This window comes from Capricornis sumatraensis, chromosome 12 (genome assembly GCF_032405125.1).
Source record: "Capricornis sumatraensis isolate serow.1 chromosome 12, serow.2, whole genome shotgun sequence".
In the NCBI taxonomy this organism is placed as follows: Eukaryota; Metazoa; Chordata; class Mammalia; order Artiodactyla; family Bovidae; genus Capricornis; species Capricornis sumatraensis.
The window spans coordinates 38,206,065-38,218,953 of NC_091080.1; the positions used below are offsets into that span (position 1 = coordinate 38,206,065).

Here is a 12,889-nt window from a genome sequence, read left to right on the forward strand (position 1 = left end):
CCATCCAACCATCTCATCCTCTGTCGTTCCCTTTTCCTCCTGCCCTCAATCTTTCCTAGCATCAGGGTCTTTTTCAATGAGTCAGCTCTTCACATCAGGTGGCCAAAGTATTGGAATCTCAGCTTCAACATCAGTCCTTCCAATGAACACCCAGAACTGATCTCCCTTAGGATGGACTGGCTGGATCTCCCTGCAGTCCAAGGGACTCTCAAAGGTCTTCTCCAACACCACAGCTCAAAAGCATCAATTCTTTGGCACTCAGCTTTCTTCACAGTCCAACTCTCATGTCTGTACATGACCACTGGAAAAACCATAGCCTTGACTAGACAGACCTTTGCTGACAATGTAATGTCTCTGCTTTTGATTATGCTATCTAGGTTGGTCACAACTTTCCTTCCAAGGAGTAAGTGTCTTTTAATTTCATGATTGCAATCACCATCTGCAGTGATTTTGGAGCCCAGAAAAATCAAGTCAGCCACTGTTTCCACTGCTTCCCCATCTATTTCCCATGAAGTGATGGGACCAGATGCAATGATCTTCATTTTCTGAATGTTGAGTTTTAAGCCAACTTTTTCACTCTCCTCTTTCACTTTCAACAAGAGGCTCTTTAGTTCTTCTTCACTTTCTGCCACAAGGGTGGTTTACCATCTGCCTATCTGAGCTTATTGATATTTCTCCTGACAATCTTGATTCCAGCTTGTGCTTCTTCCAGTCCAGCATTTCTCATGATGTACTCTGCATAGAAGTTAAATAAGCAGAGTGACAATATACAGCCTTGACATACTCCTTATCCTATTTGGAACCAGTCTGTTGTTCCATGTCCCGTTCTAACTGTTGCTTCCTGACCTGCATACAGGTTTCTCAAGAGGCAGGTCAGGTGGTCTGGTATTCCCATCTCTTTCAGAATTTTCCACAGTTTCTTGTGATACACACAGTTATGTTTTACTGAACACAATTAATGTCCATTAACATTAATTAATAAAAGTCTTCAAAACTAAGAATAAAGCAGGATAAACTGCATTTTAAACATAAGTAAATTCTGGACACTACTGTTGATAGGTTTTAGATATATATTCAAGTATATTTTGCTACTTACCTTATGAGCAGGTACCAGATTTACCAAAACTGTATCCAAAAGCTCTTGAGATACTGTATCACCTTCACAAATAATAGAACTCATGAGATCCACCATATGCATATGAACTTTCTGATTGTGGCCATTGCTGAAATTCAAAATTGGTATTTCATTTAAATTTAAGCATACCTGAAATTTATAGGATTTAATCATAACATGGAACATCACACTTTATTTTACAATGATATTAAGGTATTAATTAAATAAAATTGTATATATTTAAAGCTTCCTTCTCCCCAAAATCTTACAGTAGCATCCAAAATATTTTTTAAACTACATTTCCAAGATGACGTTTGCTAATTTTTATCAGTCTCACAATCAAAAGTAATTAAATCAAATGTAAATTTAGTTTGGCCTTAAATTCAGAGCATCAAACTGCTTTGTTGAAGTTAATTCTAATAGATGATTGTAAGGAATACACAAAGAACTAAATCATTCACAGGAATTAAGGGGTCAGGAATATGTGATTTAAACAAAAGAAAAATAATAAAAATATTTTTATATCAGCTAGGTTAACTAATGCCACTCTTGTATTATTCTCTACAATAAAAAATTAGCTGTATTTATTTTAAAAACGTATCTATAAAAATCATGTTAATAAATTCTTAGGTTACAAATATTAGCCTTCTGATATTCATCATAAAAACAGTTTATGCAGATTCATCTATGAGCTAAAAATTCTTTATATTTAAAAAAGATTATAATCTTAGTAAACTTACTTTATAACTGAAAATAATGTTCTGTATAATTGGGTAAAAATTTCATTGCTGTCTTCCAACTCAAAGCATATGTTATATGACTTGACCCAAGCAATGTTCTAAAATTAAGAGGTGAAAAGGGTAAAATTTTAATTAGTAAAAATATACATGTACAGAAACCATTTTAAAATGTCACTTAAAATATAACATACTACTTACCTCAAGTAAATAAAAATATCTATTGAATTGTGGGCTCTTTGTATCTTCTAGTCCCTTCAACTGCCTTGTTATAAACATAAATATATCCTTAAAAAAAAAGGACAAGGTTTTGTTTAGATTATGAAAACATCCACTAAATTCCTAAAGATAATTCAGCACTCATAAGTATCTATCATGATAAAACTGTAAAGAACCAGTTTAAAAACAGAAAAAAAAACTTGCATTTGGCTCAAATTTTTTAAATGTGTGTTATCATGAAAACACCAAATTTCTTACCCCCTTTAAAGGAAGACAGTAAATCATTTACCATGATCTAAAAGTAGAGAAAGAAAAACATCTTACAGTAAGTTAAAAACAACAGCTCTGAAAACCAAGTAAAGTAAAACTTATGCTGTTATTAGGACAAACCCGTTGCAATGACTGAAAGCTGATTTGATCAGGTTTGTAGAATGGCATTATATATGGTAATTGTACAGAAAGAACACAGTTTAGGAAACTTAAAATTGCAAAACAAAATCACCAAGTGGAAAGAAAATAGACTGCAGAAACTTAGAAATTTTAAAAAGACCCTTAGAAGTTAACTTGCCAGGCTTCCTGCCCAGTCATTATAATTATTAATACTTGTTTTTCCCTACAATTTATCAATCTATTTCCATCTCTTGCTTTTGACTTTTTATTACACATCCCTTTATACCTGCGTAAAATAGGTTCAGTATCACTTTTGAGTCAAATTTGTATGGAGATGATGTCTTTGGAAAGTTTGGAAAAGGCTAAAATTATAAAAGCTAAATTCTATAAAGGAAGCATGCTAACCTGTCAAAAAAAAGAGACAGAGAAAAAAAAAATTCCCTTATAAGTAAAATGATAAACCTTATTTAAAAGAGAAGAAACAGAATATGCAGATTACTAAATAGCTTTTCAAAAAAAATACTATCAAAAGTACACTCTTCAAAAATGATTACTAAATACAACTACTCCTTAAATCAATTAAGTACCTCAAATTAGAGGTTCACAATTCATCTGGGTACACAACTGCACAGACCAGCTCATATTATCTATTTTAAGTCTCCGAGCACTCTCAAATCTTATAATTCAGTTTACATTTAAATGACAAATATTGTTCCCTATTTCCCCCATTGTGAGATATATAAGACAAACATGCCCACAGCAGTTAGGGCATCCCTTACTGGAATTCTGGCTCACTGGATCAAATGAGCAGGTTTCTCATTTTCAGTTTTTAAAATGCAAGTCCCTGACTATAGACCCAAGTTCGGGCTGTTTTTCACCAAGGTAAACCCAGTTCCCGACAGGTAACTAACATAAACACTTGTTAAATATAATAAATCTAAATTATCTTTTTTTAAAATTCATATTCAGTAATCTTCCCATGGACTCATTTTCTAACCCATGGTTTCCACAGTTATCTTTTATTATTGCTGGTTTTTCTAATGTTCTTCTAACCTGCCTTACTCAATATTTTTTTGCAGTTATACTTATTTTCATTCTTTTTATCCACTGGATTAACCAGGTTATTCCCTTTCTTTTTCCATCTTTTAAAAATCATTTCATTGACATAGCCTTTACTTAAAACTACCATAATCAAGTACTAGGTATGTTTTCTACCTTTCATTAAAATTTTGCCCATTGTATTTTCTTCAGAATAATGCACATCACATCTTCCATTATATGAATTAGGATTCCTATAAATTCACATGGTCTTCACATGAATTTTTAAAAAAGAAAAGGAAGTGTACCCCAAGGGATAGCACTAATGATGACATAATTTTAAAAGTATAGGAAATTCCCTGGCAATCCAGTGGTTAAGACTTGGCACTTTCACTACCATGGCCAAGGTTCAATCCCTGGTCAAGGGACTATGATCCCACAACCCACACGGAGGGGCCAAAAAACAAGTATAAAATACACTTTACTAATCAACTTCTTATTCTGAAGATCAGAACTTGTTTTATAAAATTAAGTACTAATGGGGGGAGGAAATTCTACAGAAAATAAAGACAACAAAAGTAGTTTAGCAAACGACTGCTGCAATTAATGTCAAAGACGCCAAACAAATAATCTAAATTCTTTAATACCCGTTTCAGTTAGAAAGATAAAGTATCAGTCAATCTTGGTAGTTCTTTGAATCAGTACTTGCCTTTAATTTATCAGGGGATGTATAAGGAGCTTCAGGAGCATAAATCCGGAAAATATCAGCAAGGCAGCAGGCTACCAGTAAGCGAACATCTTTATCAGGATGCTTGAGGAAAAAATCTGAAGCAAGATGTAAGGCTAGGTTTAAATAAAGCTCCTTTTCTTCTTCAGAGTCCTGGTCCATATCCATGAAAGTTTTCACAACCATCTATATAAAAATAAAATGAAATCAAATAATGATATCCTCTATGTAAAAATATATTCATCTGAAAATAAAAATCATATTAATTACAAAGGTTAACTTTCAATAAATACACTTTCATGTTTCCTCTAAAAGTATCTATCTGTAGCATCCAATGAAGCACTTCCTGTGCTATAGTACAAGAGAACAGGAGGTGGACAGTTCATTAGTAAGACTCAATAGCATGCATGGAGTGAGCAGAGGAAGGCAAACCCTTACATAAAAGAAGTGAAACAGAAACAACAGTCATGAAAAACTCATAGTTTGAACTCTGTTAAGAGCTTTCTCTAATTTCAGTATTAGCAGTCACAGTGAAGTCTCAGCGTGCACTATTTCTACTTCACATGAGACTTAACCAAACCGCCGAACTTGTCAGGGACAATGTAAAGGTGACCGTGTGGCATCCACTAGGTGGTGCTACAAATACCAATCAACAAGCAGGACTGGACTGGGTCCCTGAGACACATGGCAACATGGGTCTCCACCCAGCTGCAGAGTGAACACTTCTGAGTAATGAACTGCCCAATGCCATACTGAATTCTCACAACAGCTGTGGCTAACAGTGTTCCTCACAGGACAGACCCTCAGTTCTACTACACCGGAATCCAGAACCAGGCATACACCAATCCTTCCAGACTGGCACTACATTAATTTAAGGGTATAATGTCCAGGGCTACTCTCCTAACCTCTTAATTTTATTACTTTTAAGATATATGCTTTGATGGACTTAGGTGTATTATGGGGGGAGGAAGGGAAAGCTACATGCAAGGAACTCGTTCTTTCCTTGGAATCTCTTCACAAGAGTGAGAGAGAAAGTATATTTTGAATAAAATATTACAGGAAACTCTAGGAATTACATAAACAATAACATCTTATATATTAGCAAGATTTATAAAACTTAACAGAGGGAAGTGTAAATTAGAAAGAAAAAAAAGAAAACTAAGAAGATTATTGCTGGGCATAAATGTCTACAAAATAATGAATGGATACTACAAGCACTGCATGTGAACACTGGCAATCATGCCACCAAAATAATCAAGGGTCAGATAACAGGAATTCCTCAATACTGTGTACAACTCAAATGGTGTTACAAACTCACGAATACTTCTAGGAGTCCTTAAACTAAAAAAGATGTCTGAGAAAATAACATCCATAAAAGACACTAAATGCTAATAGCTTATAAGTGGAATCTATCTCTGTGTTTAACACTGATTTCTTAGCAGACAATAAGGATGATATCATTGCTGAAATATAAACAAATCTGAGGAAATAAACGTACTTTTTCTCTAAAAATTTAAAAGGTCAAGAAAATCTAGATATTCAGAAATGAAAAATACCATATACAGTTTGCAGCTTAGCCATTTCTAATAAAATATACACACTCTCAACTAGATAAAAGATCCACATATTGGTAAACTTAATCTGCTCAAAGATGCCTTTTGCTTTGAATAATAAACACCTTATACCTGTCATTCCAGTATTGTATGCATAGGCTATAATACTACGATTTTATGTGAAATTTATAATAATACAAGGGAGTTTTTTTCTTCTAATAAAAACAATCATGCAACATAAAGTAGTATTGTAAGGCTCCTAGGCCTTCAGTGATTAATTATGGCAAACTTTCTACACTGGAATATACGTAAATATTAATAACAGGCAACATGTGTAGGCAGATACAACACTGAAGGGGAAAAAAAATGCTTAAAAATAAAGAACATCTGAACTAATCAGCTTAATAATCTCCTTGGCCACTCTGCTCTTCTAACCATTTTAATCATGAAGACCATCACTGATGGTGAAAGATGAAATATTATTCAAGCAAATAAGAAGAGTTTAACCATACAGTGACTGCCTCACGAATGCAAGTTCGCCATCCATCTTGACTCACTGCTGCACATCAGAAACCAAGAGCTAAAAGTAACTCTTTAACTTCATTTCAAAATACAAGAAAGTAAAAGGTAGACTTAATACTCAGTAGAAAGAATTAAATCTTTTAATTTTTAATAAGAATTAAAAATCAAATTAAAATGGTTGTTTTTATAAAATAAATGAGATACTGGAGAGAGGAGACAACTTTTGACAGATAATAAGGAGTATAAGCGTATTGGGGATTTGTCTTTTATACCCAAGTAGAGCCTGGTGGGCTGCCATCTATGGGGTCGCAAAGAGTCAGACACAACTGAAGCGACTCAGCAGGAAAGGAGGCCCTAAAAATCCTAAGCTTCACCTTTCCAACTATGCTCCAATTAACAATAGCTAAGGAAATTCTACAATTCTTTACCTATTCCACTTTCTTAGCTCCTAATTACAGCTAACTAGTCTTGGCCAATAAATATTTTTTGCTCTGATGTGCTTTACAAAGCTGCCTTACCAAGGTACAGCCCTATATGATTTCCACAGGTGCTCTCCCCAACTCCACTTATCCTAAACGGATGCCCAAAGAACATAACCTAATTCTACTCACCTTCAACCGTCTCACCATCTCTTCTTTAGATATTTTATCTGAGATTTCCTTGACACCAGGAGGATAGGTAATTTTTCCATCATTGGTCCTTGTCTTTGAATGAGCCATGATGGAAATATTTTTACCCCTAAAACAAGAAAACTATTAGATGCAAACCAAAAAAAAAAAAAGCATTAACAATATTCATAATAAACATGAAAAAATGTAACTATTTCCTAATTTATAGTAATTCATTTATTTAATTAATGAAAATCATTTTATTGAACATTTCTCCAAATTTTAAAATTTTATTTTTACTTTCATTTCCATTAGTGACAAGCTAAGTTATTTGAACTAATCCTTCAATTACAAAAAAATATGATTTTACTTAATTATATACTTACCTACATATATAAAATATAATATTTATAATATATACTACAAAATTATATATATACATATATATAATACACACACAGCTTTTTTTTTTAACAGTATTAAAAATTACTTGGGCCAAAATCTAAGAGAATTCAGGAATCCAGAGAAGTAAATGGAACATTATATCTACTTACACCCTGAGCCCATCTGCCAACCCTGACAAATCTAGAGTTCAGTTTCAGTGATCTTACGGGAAAAGGAGGACAGACTCCTGTCAAGATAGAACATCAAACAAAAGACCCTTCCTGACATTAATGCAGAATACTACCCCAACCCCAAAGAGATAATGCTTTCCAAGAGTTCACTGAATTCCAAAGCACGGATTTTTATGCTACAGGAAGAAACCAACTCATTTCTCATTAGCAAAAGTGTGTTGACTGTAATGGTTCCTATTTTGATTAATAAAGATGTGTTTGAGCCTAGTTGTGTGATTTAAAATTCACAGTCCAAAACCACAGTTACTCTTTCACCAACCTAACAATTTCATCCAGCTAACTAGCATAACCATGATACTAACACCCGATGAGAAAAGTAAGACAAAGGGAAAAGAACCACCAATAGGTCTTTTCTGTTTACAAAGTTTTTAAATAAAATACTAGGAAAAAAAATACTTAGAAACCAAATGTAGTTGCAGATAAAAAACTGGGTTTAATCCCAGAAATGCAAGGTTGAATTCACCATATTAACAGAATAAAAAAGAAAAATCATGTAATAATCTCAAAAAATTAAGAGATAATGTTTGAAGAAAATTCACCATCAATTCACAACTATAGAAGAAAATAAGGAAAAAAGTTCAACAAACTAAGAATTATATGAAAGATTTCTGAATCCGAGAAAGGTAAGATGCTATACCTTACAGCATAAATCATGCTTATTGATGCTCTTCTGAAAATGTTTTACCTATTTTCAGGACCTACAAAAACATACCTGTTATCATCACTTGTTTAACACTGTAACAGAGATGCTGCTGAGAACTCAAGATGAAAACTTATAAAGAATTTAGTGACAGATTAATTATAAATCGGCATGAGGGATCTTATTGGACTGATAAAAATATTCTAAAATTGGACTATGGTGAGTTTCATATCTCAGGATATTTACTAAAAATTACTCAACTATACACTTGAAATAGGTCAATCTTATTAATTTTATGATCTATAAATTATATCTCAATAAAGTTGTTTAAATTTTTTATGTTCTGAGACTTTCATCTATATGGAAAAAGATGACACTGTACCCATATGTCACACCATACACAAAAGGAATTTCAGGTCGATTAATGAACTAAATATTGGGGCAATTGGAAAGGATTTTAAAATATAATGTAGGAAAACAACTTCACAACTTCGGGTTAGGAAAAGCCAAGAATCAAACCTACAGCTGTTTGTGTTCCTTCAACCAAAGAAGATATTCACTGAATGCCTAGGATAAACCATTCTACAGGAAGGTAAATATAAATGTGATAGGATTCCCAGTTTTCCATAGAACCTGGAATATAAGAAAGTCTCTCTACCTTGCCTCAACAGAAGCAAAAGCTGTTCATCTTCCTTAACAACAAACACATGATTATAATCACAGACTACAGCTTAATAATGTAGACATGGTTCCATCTGTACAATCAAAACTTTATCAAGAACCTATTATGTGCATGACATTCTAGAGTGGCTATAGGGCCACATGAGTTAAGATAGGTCTCAAAATTGACAAAGGAAATAGACATTCCCCCTAAATGATTAAATCACAGTAAATCCTAAAGTTATCAACAGAAATAACAAACAACAAGCCTGGAAAAATAGAAGATTGAAAGAAGTCGAAAGTAGATGGGGGTGAAGTGTTAACAACATACAGAACAAAAGGACAGAGAAAAGAATCTGAATAAATCCCAGAGAACAAAGTTCAGAATCTGTTACTGGTCTAAAGCCATGACTAAAGGAAAAAGTGGAAGGAAGTAAATGGGAGCGAAGAAGGAAAGGGAGAATAACAAAGCAGCAGGTCTCGCAGTTTGCACTTCAGCTTCATAAGCAATGGTTTTGTGAGTAGAGGTTTGAAATACTTCTGTGAGTATACACATGGGCTGTTTCCTCAAAGTAAAGATAAATTTACTGGCCCCTCTCTATAAGCAAACTCCATGTACCTTAAATTCTCAAGATTATGTTTAAACTTCTCCCAACCTCCTTAGGCCGAGCTTGGCTCTGACCCCTAGAGCTTGGAAAACTGTGAACATATCATAATAAGCATTTAATCACATCACATTTAATAAACTCATTTGTCTGTTTCCCCAACTTGACTATACGCTCCTTAAAACAAGATCTGTTGTTCAGTCACTAAGTCATGTCTGACTCCTTGCGACCCCATGAACTGCAGCACGCCAGGCTTCCCTGTCCTTCACTATCTCCAGGAGTTTGCTCAAAGTCACGACCATTGAGTCAGTGATGCCATCCAACCATCTCACCCTCTGTCACCCTCTTCTCCTGCCCTCAATCTTTCCCAGCATCAGGGTCTTTTCCAATGAGTCAGCTCTTTGCATCAGGTGGCCAAAATATTGGGGCTTCAGTATCAGTCCTTCCAATCAATATTCAGGGTTGATGTCCTTTAGAACAAAGATTGTATGCATCATTTTAGGCATCCTTAGAACAAAGTAGGTGCTCAAGAAATACTTGCTGAATCAATGACCAGAACTATTTTAAGAGACAGTGGCTCCAATAGGAAGTACAGACTAGGCAGAGGAGAAATCAAATACAGTAAAAACAGGAAACTGCTACAAAATTCCAAAAAGAATTAATAAATACAGACTGCAGGGAATGACTAAAAATAAGAAAACTGATGCAAAGACTATGAATGCTTACTTACTTGAGAGAAGTAGAAGATGATTGCAAGATTCAAAGCCTTTGTTCCTAGAAAGCCAACCATTTAAATATCTACTGAGAACTTACTTGGTGTGACAGCAGTTCTCTAGGCACTAAGGATACAATGGTAACACATAAAATAATTGCCCTCATCATAACAGAGATAGGAAAAAACCAGTGAGAAGTCAAGTCTTTGGAAAAATTAAGTTTGGAATACAAGGCAACTGGAGATGTTAAGCTGAAGTTCTAGAGAAAAGTCAATGAAAGAAAATACTTTAGAACCACATATAGCTTACACTTTGGGGGCTTACAGAATCAATAAAGAAAATGTGTATGGTGAGCTGAAATACAGAGACTAAACTCTAAGAAATATCTGTATTGATGTGGGGGTGAGGAAAGAAAACAGAAGAGGGTCAAAAAAGAGAGAAAAATATTGCTTTTTAACTAGGGGGAAAAAAAAAAGTTTGAAGATAGAGAGATGCTATATAGTGTTAGTGACTTTGGAAATACACATCACTCTTTCAAGATAACCCCAGGCCCTTGGACTTGGTAAACTGATCTCTTTATGTACTTCCCAGACAACAACAGGAATGAACACCAAATAATAATGTAAGAGAAAAAAGGTGAAAAGGAGAAAGAGAAGAAGGAGAGCAATACAGAAGAAGAAAGGAAGGTTATAGTAAAGAAATAGGCTATTCAACTGTTATGGGAAGTCAAAGGGAAAAGATACATTGACACACAGCTGCTCCTCTGAAATAGTGTCAAAGAAATTATTTGACATTCATTTTGTGCTGAATTTCAATAGTATACATTATGATAGAGCAAATGAACTGAAAATAAGAAAGTAGTAACTTATTTATATAAAAACCGACCTGTGTCAGAGTCCATTTATACACTGTATATAAATGTATTATAGAGTACATATGTATACGGACTTCCCAAGTGGCTCAGTAGTAAAGAATCTGCCTGCCAATGCAGGAGATGCAGGTTCGATCTCTGGGCTGGGAAGATCCCCTGGAGGAGGGCATGGCAACCCACTCCAGTATTCTTGCCTGAAAAATCCCATGGACAGAGGAGCCTGGCAGGCTACACAGTCCACTGGGCTGCAAAGAGTTGGGCACCACTGAGGGACTTAAACACCACACACATATATGTATATATTAATTTCAAATACCATTATATACATGTTGTTATAAAACCTACAGTTTTGTATACAGAATGAACAATAAAATGCAAACTATTCTACTACTAAAGAGTTTATACAACCAGTGAGTACGTTCTAAGAAAATGGTCATTAATTAAAAGAAACATATTGATAATTTAAAAAATCATACTAACAATCCTAGAAAGGAAAAAAAAAATCAATGAAATCATCATTCTACTCTAGATGTAAATAAATGTTCACAAGATACAATAAAGACTGAAGTAAAAATATTAAGGTCTTTTCAATGAATGGAAAAAAAGAGCACAGCATTCACTGGATTAAACCACAAGGGTGAGAGCAATAGCAACAGTCACTGGTAAACTGATCTGGGAAGAAATAAAAACAGGTATCTGTCATTTTCATAATAATTTTCCTTAAACACCCAGTATGTAGCAACAAGTTTATCAGAGTCACAGAAATCAGATCTAGTCACTACCAGAATCTCTACTTCCCATTGTTGTTAAAAGTTGCTTTTCCTTCTGGGACTTTACTCCAGGTTTAAGGTGGAGTTGGAAAGAAAACAAGATTTTGTTAAGTCTGACAACTGTAAAAGGTAGGCTTCCTACAACCGGTACCTCTTATAACCAGCAGATGGTGCCCTCCATAAATATCAATACAACCCTTCCAGTACATAGTTAGAGTAAGAAGGGTTTCTTTTTGGCCAGAGATAACTGAAAAAATAATAAGAGTGTGTTCTAAAAGAAAAGAGACAAAATAAATTACGTTATTCTCCTTTAACTAGATAACCTTAGGGCTACATTTACATACTTCCCAACTATTAAAACAAAGTTTTTTTTTCCATACAAATGTTACCACTAACCCAACCATTCAGACTGAATCATCTTTATTAATTCAAATTAAGTATATTTAATAGTTATTCTTCTGTTTTGTTAATACAAAGTAATATTAAATGCTTCAGGAAGTCATTTTAGAAAGACCCATTTTGTTCTTATTTTTGGTAATGTTTATTTATAAATGATTAAACACACGGCTACTCTCCTGCCTACATTCTTTTCAAGGACCATCATGTAAGTAGAATTAAAAGCTAGTTGAGATCATCTCAACTAGCACCACTTTCTAACTCATAACAAAGTGTTCTGAAAAATCCCTTTAAAGTAGCATTTTATATTAATAATGGTAATATCTCTCATTTATTAAATGATTGGTATTACAGTCCATCGGGTCACAAGAGCTGGAGACAACTAAGCGACTAACAACAACAAAACTTCCCAGCCGGTGGTCAGTTCAATGTCCCATTCACTGAGGGGATAAGATTATGCAGCTTCTCTGTTCACAAACCTCAAGCACACATTCTTATTATAACTCCCACTCTCAGCAGACAGCCTCTACTTCACTGAGAAAACAGAAGTTCTGTCACACAGCAGCTCTCCCAGTTTCCCATTACTAAATCTGCTGTGACTGGCCAAAAATTTTGTTCGGGTTTTTCCATACAATCTTACAGAAACCAGAATGAACTACTGGCCAACCCAACACTACAAGTGGACCAAGCC

At 34.3% G+C, this 12,889-nt stretch overlaps 1 protein-coding gene across 1 annotated transcript in view; it reads right to left on the minus strand.

The window, feature by feature from the left end:
• The window catches only part of PDS5B (PDS5 cohesin associated factor B), a 164,107-nt gene that overhangs the window by 109,326 nt on the left and 41,892 nt on the right, over nucleotides 1–12,889 (minus strand). The window contains exons 2-6 of the mRNA XM_068984336.1: nucleotides 6,912–7,038; nucleotides 4,208–4,411; nucleotides 2,053–2,139; nucleotides 1,855–1,952; nucleotides 1,097–1,223 (exon numbers count right to left, since the gene is read on the minus strand). Of these exons, the coding sequence (XP_068840437.1) occupies nucleotides 1,097–1,223; nucleotides 1,855–1,952; nucleotides 2,053–2,139; nucleotides 4,208–4,411; nucleotides 6,912–7,019 (624 nt within the window). The 5' untranslated portion in view covers nucleotides 7,020–7,038. The remainder of the gene's footprint in view (nucleotides 1–1,096; nucleotides 1,224–1,854; nucleotides 1,953–2,052; nucleotides 2,140–4,207; nucleotides 4,412–6,911; nucleotides 7,039–12,889) is intronic.